We start from the raw sequence: 16,623 nt of genomic DNA, 5'->3' as shown, positions 1-16,623 counted from the left end.
TAGTCTGAATCTGTAAAAAGCAACAGAGGGTCCTGTGGCACCTTTAAGACTAACAGAAGTATTGGGAGCATAAGCTTTCGTGGGTAAGAACCTCACTTCTTCAGATGCAAGTAATGGACTCAGGGTTTAACAGTGATGATATTTCACTAGCAAAATCCTGGTTTATGCACAACTCTTGCTGGTAAAATAAAACCCTCATAATAATAAAAAAAAAAGATCCGGTATCAATGGCACAAGTGTATTATCCTTTATATTATGATAACTGAGATCAAGGACCCCATTTTACTAGGCATTGTGCAGACAAAGAACACAAACAGTCTGCCCCACAGAGGGTAGGGTGGGAGGGGAAATTGAGGCACAGAGTGGTGAAGTGACTTGCCCAAGGTCACACAGTAGGTCAGTGTCAGGGCTAGGAATAGCAGGCAGGTCTCTTAGGTCCCAGTCCAGTATCCTAGCCCCTAGACCACACTGCCTTTCTGTAAATAAAGAAAGGGAAGTATCTGGAATGTGCAGTCCGCTGGGCCAGGACTGTGGCAGATGGATGGCAAAATTCAAGCATGTAGGAGAATAAAGTCTAGGGAGCAGTGGCAGCAGCAAAGAGGGGTGGTGAGGGTCAGGAGAACGGCAGGATCTGTTAGAGATGCAGATGAGGGGAGGTGCTAGTCCTGGGGAGGCCAAATGGGTCCAGCTGAGCAGAGAAAGAATGAAACCAGGCCAAGGGGGGAGACAATACAGGGCTGCCACAAGATTATAATGCAGAGCAGCTAGATATTGTAGTAATAGCCACTTGAGAAAGGCAGCCAGGCAAACGACAGACATTTCTGATCCCCAACACGAAGGCAGCAGTAAATTCGTGGACAAATTGAAAGACAACGGGACAGATTCTGCCCCTTCCCTGGTTCCCCCAAACCTTTCTTCCACCTTGTGAAGTACAGGGGATTTGAACTGCAGGGGAGTTCCCCCCAGCACAGGGGCAGCATAAGGCCAACAGAGGTGGCCCTGCTGTGCAGCTCCCATAGGGGCATGGTGGGGCATGGCCAGGGAAGAGAGGAAGTGTGTCATGGAAAGTGGGAGCATGTCCAGAGCTTGGCTATTCTGAGCTGCAGAGCAGATTATAGGCTGCCATGCATGGCTGCTGTGAATTAGAATAGCCCTGGCTGGATCCAGGAGCAGCCCAGCCCGAGGGAGGTGCAAACGTCGCATTTGGCCATCATTGCCCCTCTCCTCTCCCTCCGCCACTCCCGGTCTGGATGAGCAACTCAGCAAGTCATGACCACGGCTGCCAGGAAGCCAGCCTTGTTCATGAGCAACAGAGGCCTGGTGATCCTGGATAAGTGCTGTGTGTGGGTCAGCCACTGAAATTCATAGGAGGTGATACCATCTTCTTCCCAGACCCACCTGGAGTTCAGCAGCAGTGCTGGGGGGAGAGGAGGGGTCCTGGTTGTCGGTGTTTTCCCCTGAAGCTCTGGTACGGGACACTGTCAGAGAAAGGATACTGGGCTAGACAGACCATTGGTCTGACCCAGGCTGTTCCTATGTGTGATGCTGCTTGGTCAGCTTCATTTTCTTCATTTGTTCCTCGTGGGCTGGGCGGGAACAGAGCCTTCGAAATGCTAGATCTCTGCACCAGCCCTGTTTTATCCCCTCCAAAGTATCTCTATGCTACATCCCTTCACCTCTGCCTCTAAAGCCTGGTCCTAAGGGCTGAGGAGAGCCAAGGGCAAGTGCCGAGCCCAGAAATGCCAATTCCAAATACTTCAGAGAGATGAATGCCGAGCACTTTAAGGCTCTCTCTTCCTCTGCTAGTTCAAGGCACTTCCAACCACGGCTGGCTCAGGGCAAGGGATTCCTGTCAGGTCTCTCATGGTAGCCCAGGTCACTGAGCTCCTGGGATGTCCCACGGGCTTTTTCAGAAGATCCTCTCATCTCATGAGGGCTTTCAAGTCATCCTCACCTTGACCTGTCCTCAGAGTCTGGTCACAGTCTCAGCATCACCATCTGCTGAAACTCAGTGCGGAATTTACTGGAGACAGGAACATGCATTGGACGTGGTGGGATGAATAGATACCCTGAGAGCCTGCAAAGAAGATTGTGCTGCCCCTGTCCTCTCCATGGTAGGTAGAGAAACTGGGAAAGTATCCTCCATGACTCACACCATGGTAGAAAACCTTTTGCTACAGCACTAGCACCGTGGAGTGCAGAGCCACTGAACTGTTGCCGAGGGGCTATATTACCACATAAGAACAGCCATATTGGGTCAGACCAAAGGTCCACCTAGCCCAGTATCCTGTCTTCCGACAGTGATCAATGCCAGGTGCTCCAGAGGGAATGAACAGACCAGGTAATCATCAAGTGATCCATCCCATTCATCATTTAGGAAGGGCCATTCATCACATTGCAATGGAGCTCGGGTCTTCCAGACCCTGAAAAGTCCTCAGGGCAAAGTCTCAGTGCAGCTCCTCTCGAAAGCTGGGGGTTTATGAGAGTTTATTTTAATTTTGTTTTTTAAGTAAACTTGTTTTCTTGCCTCTGGCGCGAGACATCTATGCCGTGCTTGTTTGCCTGGAGAGTTTATTCAAGTTCCCCCTTCCTCCAAACACAACAGTGGGACCTCAGAGCGTCTCCTGGCTTCTAGTGAGCATCCGATTCAGAGACCCCAGCTCAGCACAATCCCCTGTTGTTGTACGGGTTTAGCGATGGGGACATGATCTACATGCAATCCAGGTTGGTTTGGGGGCTGCACTTTTTTAACACAAGCCCATTCTACCCATTCAACTCCCCCTTCCTCTTTGCTCAGCACGGTGAAGTTTCCATGCCTGAGACAGAAATGGAGCAAAAGGCAACTTCCAAGCCAAACAACCCCTGTTAGCAGACACACAAGAAAAGCCCTCACAAGGCAGGGGACGGCGGCGATGGAGGAAACAGCCAGAATCGGCTGTACTTTTCCACCCAAAATGCCCATCAAAAGGGGAAGAACTAGTGACCTCAGCTTCAGGTCTTGGCAGCGACGGGGAGAGCTTTCAGCAGCCTCCAGAGCAAATAAAGGAGAGAGGAAGGGACTTGGTGTACGGAACAGGAGGATGGGGGTGGAGGGAGGACCCTGTATGCACTAAGCAGCAGCCAAGCCACAGGAAATAGATTCCCTCCCACCCCCTGCTTCTCAGCACAAGAGCCTCTGATACCGAAATGTCAGCTGCTGCTCTATATCCATTGGCTACTGCGCAGTGTACCTTCCAGACCCACCGAAATCCACGTTACCACTGCGCTCTTGCATCCCAGGTGGGGAGTATATACATACATCTGCCACGTCTGTGTAAAATATGTCACGGCCTGTACATTGTGAAATATTACATGGTCAGCCAGTCTTCCCACTTAAGCTACAGGCCTGCATGCTCTTTTAAATAGATTTCAATATACCTGTAGCTAAAACGTCCTGCATTTTAAAGAGCATGAAAACAGGCCGGTCTGTGGATAGGTGAGATATCATTTTGTGTATTGGGAATTTATAGGGCATTCTTCTTCGGCCAATGCAATAAAGACAGTCAGACAGACATTGAGAAGGATTCTTGATTGTCCCCTCCTAAAACACAGGACTTGTTCACCTCTCACTTACCCTGGGGATTAGCTCCAGTTACAGCCATTGATGGCCACTGGTATAGACACACCATTCCAACCCCCCAGTGTAAACAAGCTCCCCTTAGCCGGGATTTGCATTGGTGCAGTGTATCCCTGTTGCAGGCAGGGTTAGGTTGCAGCCGTGCAAATGGGAGTTTCTAGCGGATTTGCCGAAGTGATGGTGGCCACCAATGTAGACAAGGGCTGAGAACCAGCTTGGGAACTTTTATTCTGGGTAATTCTCTGCCCATTACCAGGGGGGAGCTCTCTTTCAGAGCGTCACAGCCTAGACATGTGCCAGCAGAGACAGGTGGATGGGAAGCCAGGAGGAAAGCGATTTGGAAGGCGCGGGACAAACGCTGGGTTTTTTGCTTTCACGAGAGGGAGGTGGCGACAGGAACTTCCGCTCGCACCGTTGCTCCATCCCGCCGCCAGATGCGAGGACTCTGCCAGCCTCGGCCTTTCCACCCTCTGCTTTCAACACTCAGAGGGGTTTGATCCCTCCACACAGGAAGCAGGGGGGTGAAACAAGGATCGATTGATTTCACCAGCTGCCACTCTTGCTTTGGATGGATTTAAAACAAGGCTCACTGCAGCTGGTACTAACTGGCCCCCTATTGGCAGGCCCTGCGGAGAAGCCAAGCACTGAATGGGCCTGAGACCCTGATCTCCCCTCTCAGAGCAACTAGTGCACTTCAAATTCACCCTAGCTCACTGAGTACTCACATCACTGTGTAGGCAAGCCCTGAGAGTGAGCAATGGTGGGAAATAATGGGGAGCCTTCATGAACTTATCTGAGATACACGCACAAAGCCTGAGTCCCCTGAGCCCTCTTAGAAGAGAGACGCAGATACTGTAGGTCCTTCAATATGTTTTATAGGAGAAAGGGTGGACATCGGTTTGCCCACATTGCATCATGCAGGCAGTCAAGATTGATTCGTTTGACTTTTAAGATAAAGTGCCCTACTGCAATCTTGAAGGTAGACATCTTCAGGGTAGGTTTGAGGCCTAGTGACTTGTAGAGAGAGAAGAACTTAGAGAATTCTGGGACTTCCTGAAACTTCTAAAACTTCTGGAAAAGTTTTATAGGATTCACAACAGGTTAGAGCTTCATTCTGGAGCATTCTCTTTCTCCCTCTCTCATTCTGTCGCACTCTGACTTATTCTTCCTCTTTTGTTCCCCAATTTCTCTTCTCTGAATGGAACAATATATGATGCTGTGTGAAGTTTTATATGCTATACCTAGAGCTGGTCTAATCTTTTTCAATGAAAAACAACTTTTTGCCCAAAATAAACATTTTTGCTGAAGATTTTCATTCTGATTGCAATTTTCGGATGTTTCAAGGAAAAAAATGGAAACCAAAAACCCAACCACGTTTTTTCCATCAAATTTTTAATGTTCAAAAACCATTTTTTTCCCCACTGAAGACAGTTTTCAATTTCAGTTTTTCACCCAAAAGCCAACATTTTTTTTTGCAGGAATATTTTTTAAAAAATTGTCTCCCCATGAATGTAATTGGCCATTGTATAATTGTAAAGTGCTTTGAGATCTTTAGATGAAAAACACTGCAGACATGAAATCATGGTTATTAGCAGGACTCCTAGTTCACAAAGGCCTTTTCCACCTTCCATCCAAGCTCTCTCCAGACCCAGCCCGGGGAATCAGTGACTCAGACGCCCTCATGCAGTGAATTCTGCAGGTGATAAAGCTTCACTCTGTAATGCTAACGTCCAACCCTTGTTCTTTTTCTTTCCCATTTATCCAGGCTTCATTGAAAGATGCGGGCCTGGATCTTCTTCCTTATCTGCCTAGCTGGCAAGGTGCTGGCAGCACCTGTAAGTATTGTGCCTGACCCTCATCCTACCACCTTCCCTTCCCAGAATGGGCAGTCCCTGCACCAGGGCTCTCATTGGGGGCACTGCCACCAGTAGAAAGTTGTTAACTTACACCTCCCCAATAAATGCCAAGGCACATCCTGTATTGGGTGGGGGGTTTTTATAGAGCTCCCTCTTCCATCTCCTGCATCGTGGCACTGAATGGACCCTCACTGTAATTGCCCCACTGTGACTCCCTTTTCCACAGCTGGTGGAGCTAATGTGAACCTCACAGCCCGTTTTTCCATAGGTTTGGGATCCTAACTCATCTTCAACCATCACCCACATCCTTGCGGTGCTATGGTCACCGCCCGATCTTTATCTACTGGTTCCTATGAAATGCTTCTCTGTTTCCCTGTATACCCTTGCACAGGGGAGGAAGCCCTGGAGCCATTTTGCAGGAGGTTTAGAATAAAGCCATGAACCAAAGCCAGTGAGAGAACAGAACAGAATCCCTCGGGAATGGCGCGCTTACTGATTATGTGCCTTGTAAACCCCTGCACAAACTCACGCCCCAGGGCAAGAAGATTTCACAAAGGGTGCAGCCCAAATCAGGGCCTAGGCTAAAAAGTAGGAATGCACGGACATTAACCCCTTTGATTCTGAATGAAATAACCAGGCATAGCTGGGAAGGGAGAGAAAATGCTCCTCCTGGATAGCCAGAAATGGCTATGGGCCATCTGATATCTGGTGAAGGGGTTAAGGGACCAGAAGACCAACACGTGTTCCGTCAGGATCTGCTCCGAACAGTACCACTTTGGATCCCAGTAGCCACACGAGAGGGAGGGCACCTGAAATTCCAGTACAGCCGGACTGGGAGTCAAAGGAGCTGGAACATCCTCAGCCAGGCTTAACTCCTAAGACATTAGTTCAGATTCAGTAACCCAGTCCATTGGGGCATCTAGCCCAAGCTGTGCTCCAAGAGTGGCCCTTGGAGAAACCCGATGCCCCTTGTGAAGTCAGAGGTAGGGCAGATTTTAAGAAGGTCTCCACTAGTAAAGCAAAGATCCAAGAGAAGCTGCCCAGGGAGGTGCCCTTCTCTCCTCTGCACGTTGGGAGGCACAAACGTTATTAGCCCATTGGCCTGCAAGCGCAGGCTCTCCGCGAGCTGGCACTCTGCCATTGGGTGGGGGGAGTGCATGCGGTGAGGCATTGCCAGCAGGGAGCTGCTGCCCGAGAGTTGAGTGAGAGGAAGCGAATAGTGAGCTGAAATTGCAAGCTCTGTGGGACAGGGACCCTCTTTCTGGTCATCTGTGCAGTGTCTAGCACAATGGGATCCTGCTCTGTGACCGGGGCTCTTATTGCAATACAAGGACTGAATACAGAACAACAGTCATTAATAATTGTGTGGGAGGGGACTCGGCCTCACTGACACCGCCAAATGCCTCCTCCCAGGCGGGGGCCTTTGGGATGAGTATACTTGTTCTGCGTTGGAGAGTGGGGCTGGAGCTGCTCCAAGGGCAGCAGATGGGGGAGGCTTTTCTTCAAGCCAAACTCTTATCTGGCACAGCTCTGACTGAGACCCCCGCTCATCCTCTGCCCACCGGGCATCACATGCCAGACTCCACACACCGTTTATATTACACTAACCAGGAGCTCAAGAATTCCTGCAGCTCAGAAAGGAGTGAGAAACGGCTGCCTCCTATGTCAACAGCGTGGGAATGGCTGCCTCTCTCCAGCAGGAGAGGTCCCACTTGGCTCTGGTGATGGGGGAGGGATAGCTCAGTTTTTTGAGCATTGGTCTGCTAAACCCAGGGTTGTGAATTCAATCCTTGAGGGGACCACTTAGGGATCTGGGGAAAAATCAGTACTTGGTCCTGCCAGGAGCAGCGCCAGGGTTTTTGCCGCTCTAGGTGGCAGCACTCCTCCTCTGAACATTCGGCGGCAGGGGTCCTTCCGCTCCGCGTCTTCGGGGCACTTTGGCAGCGAGTCCTGGAGCGAGTGAAGGACCCGCCGCCGAATTTCTGCCGAAGACCCAGAGCGGAAGGCCCCCCCGCCGCCGAATTTTCGCCGAGGGCGGAAAAATGCCGCCCCTCAAATCCTGCCGCCCTAGGCAACCGCCTAGGGTCGCCTAGTGGAAGAGCCGGCCCTGGGTCCTGCTAGGGAAGGCAGGGGGCTGGACTCTATGACCTTTCAGGGTCCCTTCCAGTTCTGTGAAATAGGTATATCTCCATCTATTTTTATATTTATATTTATGCATTGACGAAGCAAACAAGGGCCGGGCACAGCTCTGAGTACCAAACAACTGCCTTCTCTGCATACAGGCAGAGCGTGTAGAAGTGCAAAAGTGCAGGGAACAGAGACCAAAGGTATCACTATTTCATAGCTTCCCCAGCTGGCAGGGTTCCCCTTCCTGAGGATGCTGACCTGTCCACACGAGGATCTGGGCTCGGCCATGCAAAGGGGGCCGTGGGGCAGGAGATGTGAGATGTAGGGGAGGTCACGTTTCTGACAGCACTTTCCCCCTTCTTCCTCCTTTCCAGCAGGAAGCCCTGCCAGACGAGATTGAAGTAGTGGAGGATCCTACAACCGTGGTATGAAATGACCCAGCATTGCCTCTCTCTTGTACACTTCGGGGGCGGTGCTTGGGGTGGGGGCAGCATGCAGAGTGCAGCCCCCTGGCTGCCCCTACGCGTAGGAGCTGGAGGGGGGCCATGTCGCTGCTTCCAGGAGCCACGTGGAGTGAACCCCGACCCTGCTTCCCAGCTGGAGTGCCGGAGCGTGGCAAGCCCCAAACCTAGCTCCCCAGCGGGAGCTCGAGGGCCAGATTAAAATGTTTGGCAGGCCGGATCCAGCCCATGGGCCGTAGTTTGCCCACCCCTGGTTTAAAGACTTCAAGTTACAGAGAATCCATCATTGACACTAGTTTAAACCTGCCCCATGCTGCCCCATGCTGCAGAGAAAGCGAAAAACCACCAGGATCTTTGACCCAGGGGGAAATTTCTTTCAGACCCCAAATCTGGCGATCAGATAGACCCTGAGCATGTGGGCAAGACCCAGCAGCCAGACACCTGGGAAAGGATTCTCTGTAGTAACTCAGAGCCCTCCCCAACTAGTGTCCCACCACCGGCCGTAAATCATCTGTCCAGGCTTCGGCCTGGGTGTGGAACCCCCCACCCCCACCTCTTTCAGTGGGACCGGCTAAATGGCACAGGGTCAGATTTCCCAGCGAGCTCAGCACCCAGCACTGCAAATCTGGCCACTCCCTGAGTTCTCACGCTAATTCTGGCCATAGTGACCATGCGCTGTATCCCATTGGCCAATCAGAATACAGCTACGGCTGAGCTGATCTCCTGTCTTCCAGGAGCCTGTCGGAGTCAATCCCGTCCAGGTGGAGGTCGGGGAGTTCGAGGAGCCCACCGAGGACGTGGAGGAGATCGTGGCTGAGAGTAAGTGACTCCCCACCTGCCCACTCCCCGCCCTGCTCTGCAGCGTCCCAGCCCACGGACCAGAGACAGCTGTCCCTTCCTCCTGATGGGGGATTGGGCTCAGATCCGACGTTGCTTTCCCGCCCTCTTTCAGATCCCTGCCAGAACCATCACTGCAAGCACGGCAAAATCTGTGAGGTGGACGACAACAACACCCCCATGTGTGTGTGCCAAGACCCCTCCACCTGCCCACCCAGCGTTGGCCTGTTCGAGAAGGTGAGCAGAGAAATGAAGCACTATTAAGGAGGACAAGGATGGGAGAAGCCGAGCTGCTGCCTGTACGTCACATGGTGACCAGTCCGAGGCCCTGAATGGCTTAGGAGACTGAACATAGGAGATGGGTCCCGGGTTTGAATCTGGCCCTGGTCAGTAATCCCCAATCTGGTGGCCCATCTGAAATAAGTTCGTTTCCTCGCTCTCGTTCCTGTAGGGAAGTCGTCAGAGCCAAGAGTTTGCCAGGCTGACTCGCCGGGAGTCTCTCTAATGTTCTGTCCCCTTCCCCGCAGGTGTGTGGCACTGACAATAAGACCTATGACTCCTCCTGCCACTTCTTTGCCACCAAGTGCACCCTGGAGGGCACCAAGAAGGGACACAAGCTCCACCTGGACTACATCGGGCCCTGCAAATGTGAGTTTGCACCTGCAAGGAGGCAAACCAGCCCCCGCATAGCTCCTAACAGGTGTCTATGGCACATCTCCCCACTGCTCAGCAACCAGTTATCTCCCATGTCTGGCTTGCAACCCTGCAGCTCGTCCATGGTGCTGAAGTATAGACTCCTGGTGTCAGGCACACACAAGCCAGGGATCAGCTGCCGCCTTCAAATCAAATCCTGAAAGGGCAAAGGGGCTGCAGGAAAGACCCTTCCCCTTCCCTCCACTAGAACCCCTGAGCTGGGGGAGGAGGTAACCATTTAAGGGGAGCGGTCCTGCAGTCAGGGCTGACGGGGGCCGATCATCTGTTCGTGCCAGGGGTTCCTGATCCTGCCTTTTAATAAGCACATCCCCTGTCCCCTAAGGCCCCTGATGGGGCTTGCCCCACCGAATGGGCTGCAGTCAGGAAATTCTCCCCAGTTCTCAGTGTAAAAGCAGACAGGGACTGCCAGGAGAACGTACGTTCCTGCAGCATTTCCTGATGCTAAATGGGTCCCCGCGTCCAGCTCCACCACCGTGACAGCCTAGCCATCAGCACCTTCCCTGCCCAGCACCTTCTGGCCGCTCCTGCATGAGAGTTAAGGAGAGCATGCTGGGACCCTCTTTGTCCCTCAGCCCCCCCCCGGGCACCCGCCCTGGACCCTGCCAGCCTGTGGCACTCCCTGGCCCCAACGCGCAGCACCAGCTAGGCTGGGGATGTGACCAGGGCTCTGCTACTCATTTATGAAGCAGCAGTAAGTGTCATTGGACTGGGCCCCCTGAGCTGGCTGCCTGCCTCTGCCCAGCACAGGCACAAGAGCTTGAGGTACCTTTGTGTGGCCACTACAGCCTGGCGCCAGCGTTCCTCCCAGGGAAACGGCCAGAATTTGGCCTTAAGGGTCGTGCTTTTTCCTACCGCTGATCTATCCTTGGAAAGGCCACTGGGATCGATCACGGGCAGCACTGTGTCTCCCCAGCCTCTGATCTCAGAAGCACACGCAACAGGCGCTGACAACGGCGCAACCTGCCCTGCGGGCTGGTGCTCTCCGTTTGGTCCCACCCACCGTCCAAGCCTGGCCCGTGACCGGCCCACGTGCCCAGACCCCACAACCGGTGCCGCCAGCCCTAGGGACTATGTAATGCAAAGGGAAGGCAGCCGGCAGACTCACAGGAGCTGCCAGGGCAGAGGGAATTGCAATCACTAGACAAGCCCCACTGCTAAGCGTTTTGCTGGCTCAGCACTTCTGCGAGGCCTGACAGGAGCAGATTGTTTCATCCTGGAATGCCCATTTCAAATGCAAAGCCGGGCTCTGTCCAGACCTGCCCTGCCCACCTCCCCCGAGCAATCCCTTGCATAATAGCCTTATTGTGGTCAGGGTGTCTCAGTGCTAGACAGCAACTAGCAGAGCACAGGAGGCCGCTCAGGAGTATGATTCAGCAGAGTACTCCAGGTGACAATGAGGCTTCTGTATTTTATCCAGCGCTTCTCTCTTAAGCCTTATGCTGCTGGAGTTATTCAGGGGGCAGGGGTGGGAAGGCTTGTAGACAGCTGCTCATCACACAGTGCTCCATACAGAGAGCCTTCATGTACAGGACTGTATCAGAAAGCACCTTGATTTGCATTTCCTGGGGTTTCTAGGAGCAGCACCTGCTGATAGTGGGAGTTTCAAAGTGAGGATCTGGTGCCCAAAGAACCAGCAGCCCACATGGGCTGCATGTAGGGACCTGCTGTTTTGCACAGGAGCCAGGAGCTAAACTCACGGGCATTTAAGGACACTGTAAACCACCGAGGGCCGTTGACACATGGTGGAGGGATGCTGAATTTCTTTAGCAACAAACCCAGATGTCAGATGATCAATTCTCTACATTTATCTGCATGTTCTTTAGCCACAAGGGACCACTGCAGGAAAATGGAATCTGTACGCCCTCAGATTTTCATCTGCTCCTGCTGCTCATTCCCTACTCGATCATCCTTAATCCTCCGTGGGCGACCGAATAAATTCCACAGCAATCAATTGGCAGGGAACAGACCGAGGGTTTGGACTCTGGGTGGGAAATAAGTGGCAGGAGCTGGCAGACCCCTCAAGCAGGAGAAGACATTCAGGAAGACATCCCTGGTAGCAGGGGGCTGATCAAGAAGAACCGTAGAATTGTTTCTAAATATAAAGAGTTTTCCTACCGCTTCTCCCATTCCCCCCCGGCCCAGGTGTCTGCAGCTCGCCAATAAATCGGTGGTTTGCTCTTTCCAAAACAAGCGTGGTCAGCACCGCGGCTGGTGTGTTTTGCTTCCCGCGGTGTCCTTGTCCCGTGCAGGCAGCACACAGCATCTCATAGTAGTGGCAGCAGAAAGCTCAAGTGAATAAACCAAAGCCCCAGGCAACTTTTCTGGTGGCAGGATGGGAAGCCGGGCGACAGCAAACAGAATGCAGTCTCAGGCTAGCTTGGCTGGGGGAGGCGACAGCACAGAGCCACCAGGTCTATGGATTCCTAAGTTAAGGCCAGAGGGGACTGCTATGATCATCTAGTCTGACCTCCTGCAATAGGATTTTCCCCTGGTGGTTTTTGTTCGTGGTGGAATTAGAGGAGACGTCCCCTTCCGCCACCACGGCTGGATCATTCATGGGCCACCGGCAGTGGGCTGCATGGAAGGTTTGTTCCCAGCAGCCCCGAGGGAGGTAGGGGTGTGCCCAAGACAGCGTGTGCTGCTCCAGGGGGTAGAAATTCGACCACGAACCCAGCAGCAAAACACCCGGGTACATAAACTGTAACAGGCCGCAGCAAACAGCAGAGCTGAGGTGAAGCCCCTCCCAGCGGCTCAAGGGCAGAGGAGGCGATGTCCTGCTCCAAGAGGCAGGGTGGGAGCCGCTGATGCCGACTGCAGCCGAGGGACGGTTCCGGTCCCACTCGGGAAGCTGGGCAGGGCCCCGTTCTGACGGCTCTGTGCTTGGGTTCCAGACATTCCTCCCTGCCTGGACACGGAGCTGACCGAGTTCCCCCTGCGCATGCGCGACTGGCTCAAGAACGTGCTGGTCACCCTGTACGAGCGGGACGAGGACAACAACCTGCTGACGGAGAAGCAGAAGCTCAAGGTGAGTGGACATGTGGGGAGCCCGTCCCAGTGCCCCGGTGCCCGAATCCCGTGTGCCCTGGTGCCTGCAGGGAGCCCCGCTCTGCGCACACACAGCCCAGTTCTGCACATGCTAGTGCCAAAGTGGATTCCAGCCAGCACACGCTGGTGCACCCCTGAATCCCAGCTTAATTGCAGGCTGGTGGATGCACACAAAGTCCACCCTAGTGAGCAACTCAACCCCCCCCCCCATTCACACACGCACTAGTAATTCTCTTGCTCGTCAGCACTCCATCTTCCTAGAGCAACCCCCTGCCCAGCCAGCCTCTTTATCCCCCTCTGACAGTGACCCCGCCCCCCAGCGGCTCTGTCCAGGAGGCGGGCTCCCAGCCGCAGCCCCCAGGCAGCTTCACGAGGTCTCTGCTTTAACAGGTGAAGAAGATCCATGAGAACGAGAAGCGCCTGGAAGCCGGCGAGCACACTGTGGAGCTGCTGGCCCGGGACTTCGAGAAGAACTACAACATGTACATCTTCCCCGTGCACTGGCAATTCGGCCAGCTGGACCAGCATCCCATTGATGGGTACGGCACTCCCCTCCCCGCCGGGGCCAGGGGCTGATTCCTTGGCCTTTCTCGGCCGGCTTGCTGGGCTCACACCCAGAGCACGTCACAAGTGCAATGAGTGTCTCGGTCTTCTCCCAGCCCCTGAGCGTCTGTGCACATCACAGACCCACGGCACATGGTTGCAGGTGTTCTGTGCTCCAGAGAAGCCCCGGAGCGGGAAGGACATGGGTAGCTTAGGGTTGCAGTGAACTAGCCAAGCTGGGCATGGGGCCTGGGACTGGCCTGAGGTATTCAAGGCTCAATTAGCAGAGCTTTGCTGGGGAGAGGCCTGCACTTTGCCTGGCTCACATCCAGACGGCGACGGATCACAGCACGGGCAGGCTAGCAGGAAGGAACGGGCTGTGCAAGGAAAAGGATGCCAAGCCCTGCTGTGAAGATGAGGATGACAGGGCTCTATAAATACATGGAGTAGAGGGGGAGCTTTGTTAGCCAGCATTAACCCTCTGAGCTCTGTGCTCCATGTCAGCCTTTACTGTGCCCCAGCACGCTGGGCTGTGACAGGACAAACACCGTGTGTCTGAGTTGCTGTCGGGATAGCGCTGGACGGCTCAGGTGGCCAGCGAATGCTCGAGGGAACGAGGTCCCACACTGGCTGGGCGGTTTCCAAGGGAAGGCATTGCTCTTAGCCAGACCCCAAGGAGGAGATGGGGAGTCAGCCCCATGACCCGCTGCCCAGGCCTGGCCCAGCGCAGACTGAAGCCAATGGAAGGACTCTCATGAAGTCCATTGGGCCCTGGAGCGGGTCCAGAGAGCATTCTCGGGTGGGAGGATGTGGAGAGGAGCCCAGGGGAGGACGGGATGTAGGAAAAGGGAGAAGCAGTCTGAGCAGAGACAGCAGCCCCGTGGGATGCCCCTGTGAACACTGCTCGCCCCCTTCCACTCACCCCTCCCCAGCAGTCCCACTGTACCAGAAGCCTGGGCTCAGACCATCTCGGCTCTCCTGGCAGGTACCTGTCCCACACCGAGCTGGCCCCACTCCGAGCTCCTCTCATCCCCATGGAGCACTGCACCACCCGCTTCTTCGAAGAGTGCGACCTGGACAACGACAAGTACATCGCCCTGGAGGAATGGGGCAGCTGCTTCGGCATCAAGGAGAGTAAGTAGCTGCCGTCCCCGCCCTGGCAGCAGCTGGGGACAGTAGAGGAAGGGGCGGGCAGGACGCAGGGAAGGGTGGGACCGGTCCGAAGACAGCTCTCAGAGATCCCAGCTGGCCAAGGGCTAAAGAGGAAGCAGTAGCAAAGGCAGGGGGAGATTTGTGCACCATTTACAAAGTCTGGTGAGGGGCGTCCTTTCCCTGTCTGCCCGGAAAGCGGTGGGCACCCTTTGGGCACTAAATACATAACAGCACGAATAGAATTCATGCCTTTGCGTGTCAAAACGCTCTCCTACACGGGGTGACCTCTGCCCTGGCCGCAAACAGGGCTGAGAAAATCCTAGGCGCTTAGGCAATTGGGACGGGGGGGGGAAACATCGATTGGTTCCTCCGCGGTGGGATTTTCAAAAGTGCTCAGCGTTGGCCCAGCTCTGCCCCTTCTGGAGTCAGCGTTAGGGCTTTTGTCTACCCGTTCGGACTACAGAGGAGGGAACCGCAGCACGCAGTAGTGCACTGCATTGTAACTGCCCCCTGTGTACGCTGTGGGTGCGAAATGAGGGATCTAGTTTGTATTACCGCTAGTCCTATTTAATAAGGACGGCGTGTCTCTCCTGAACCGTGCAGGATTCATTAGGCTAACGATCCCCGGCACAACGAACTCCCATGGCTTCAATGTAAGCGTTAAAGGGAGCGGGATAATTCATTCCTAACCGAGGCCTTGTTCATTATGATTTAACATTTCTACTGTGGTAGCACCTCAAGGCTGGGCCCAGTTGTGCAAGGTGCTGTACAAATACATAGCAAATAACAGGCCCGGCCCCAAAGAATGCGTGTGCAAGTGAAGAATATCAGAATAGGTGGCAGTGCTTCGGAGGCAACAAACACGACTGTTGCTATTTCAGAGAGCGCCTGAGTGACTCCCCCTTAACCTTGCCTACAGGTCATTATTGCTGAGTGAACTGTGGGAGTCATTGCCAAAACCCAACAGATCACTGCCTCCCCCACACACAAAAATTGGTGTGGAATGACTCTCCCAGTGGAGTCAGAACCTGGGAATCCCTGGGAACTTCTACCACATGAGCTAAAGCACCCATCCTGAGAGCTTTCTGCAGTGCAGAACTCACAGCTCAAGAGGAGAAGGGTGCTAAAGTGGCTTTAAATTAAGCATGTGCTATATGCTGTGATCCCTCCCTCAATATGCCCCTTCCATGACCAGCTCTGCCCCCTGGCACACCTGTGCCAGAGCTTGCAAAGGGCATCTTGCACAATGCTTGTGCTGGGGGAATCTTCCTCCTCTTTTAGAGCCCCTTCATGCCTTTCCAGCCTTTTTATCCAACATGAAAGGAGTCAGAAGAGGGGTGAGTCTGAACTTGATGGCAGTAGTAGTCATTAACGTCTATGTGAGATGTAACCACTAGAGGGGGACAAAGAGCCACATGGCATTAGCCTGGGTTACACATAGCACAGTCTGAATGTTAGTGAAGACTTTCTTAACTTCTTCTCTCTCTCCTTTTGCAGAGGACATTGACAAGGACCTCGTGATCTAAGCCAGCAGCTTCCTTTTCTGTTGCCTCCTTTTTTTTTTTTTTTTACCTCCTGTTTCCTTTTATTTTTAAACCTTTTTTGTTTTGTTTTTTCCCCTGGGGACAAGGTGCTAATATAGATCTAAACGTATATTAACGGTGCTAAAAGAGACAACAACTTATTGTTAGTAGCCTAATGAATACCACTAGAATACTCTGCTCACTCATCCATTTCAGCGTGTTCTTCTCTGCTCTCTGATTCGACAACAAAGTTACAATAACCAGCCCTGTTCCTGTGCTAAATAGCTACTCCCTCTTCTTATCCACTCTTGGATTTTTTTTTTCAAACTCCTTACTAACATGTTCTTCAGATCTCTCAATGTAAAGCAAAGCCATCCCAGAGGATTAACTCCCTGATTTCCAGACGGCAAGTGAGGGAAGATGTATCCAGAGGATGTTAGAAGATTGGGCTTTCCAAAGTTTAGTGGAGCAAGTGGTGGTGAAAGTTTGGGGTGCTGGATTTTAGTTCCTGTTAGGGAGGCTGGAGAAGGGAGTGGGATAGACACTGAAGATCCAGAATGGCAAAATTTAAATTCCCAGGGCTTGAATTTATTAATCATTGGGCACAAATCGTTTTTAAAAAACGCACAAATTAAAAAAAAAACCATCATGTAAAATCCCCTCTAAAAATAAAGGTTTGAAAATGCTACATGCTTTATTATTACTCGGTGATTGTACTGTTCTTGTGTTTTCCATGCTTTAAAGTTAGC

General features: G+C 53.0%; 1 protein-coding gene across 1 annotated transcript; it reads left to right on the top strand.

Moving 5' to 3' along the window:
* The first annotated feature begins 5,394 nt into the window (after positions 1–5,394).
* SPARC (secreted protein acidic and cysteine rich) lies at positions 5,395–15,877 on the top strand. The gene is made up of 9 exons (XM_065409786.1): positions 5,395–5,451; positions 7,974–8,024; positions 8,798–8,879; positions 9,013–9,134; positions 9,425–9,545; positions 12,503–12,636; positions 13,047–13,195; positions 14,185–14,333; positions 15,849–15,877. Exons 1-9 carry the CDS (start codon positions 5,395–5,397, stop codon positions 15,875–15,877), a joined length of 894 nt encoding a protein of 297 aa, XP_065265858.1.
* Positions 15,878–16,623: the final 746 nt, after the last annotated feature.

The sequence above is a fragment of the Emys orbicularis genome, chromosome 8 (genome assembly GCF_028017835.1).
Source record: "Emys orbicularis isolate rEmyOrb1 chromosome 8, rEmyOrb1.hap1, whole genome shotgun sequence".
Classification (NCBI taxonomy): Eukaryota; Metazoa; Chordata; order Testudines; family Emydidae; genus Emys; species Emys orbicularis.
The sequence above is the reverse complement of the archived record's forward strand: the minus strand, read 5'-3'. Positions and strand labels throughout refer to the sequence as shown.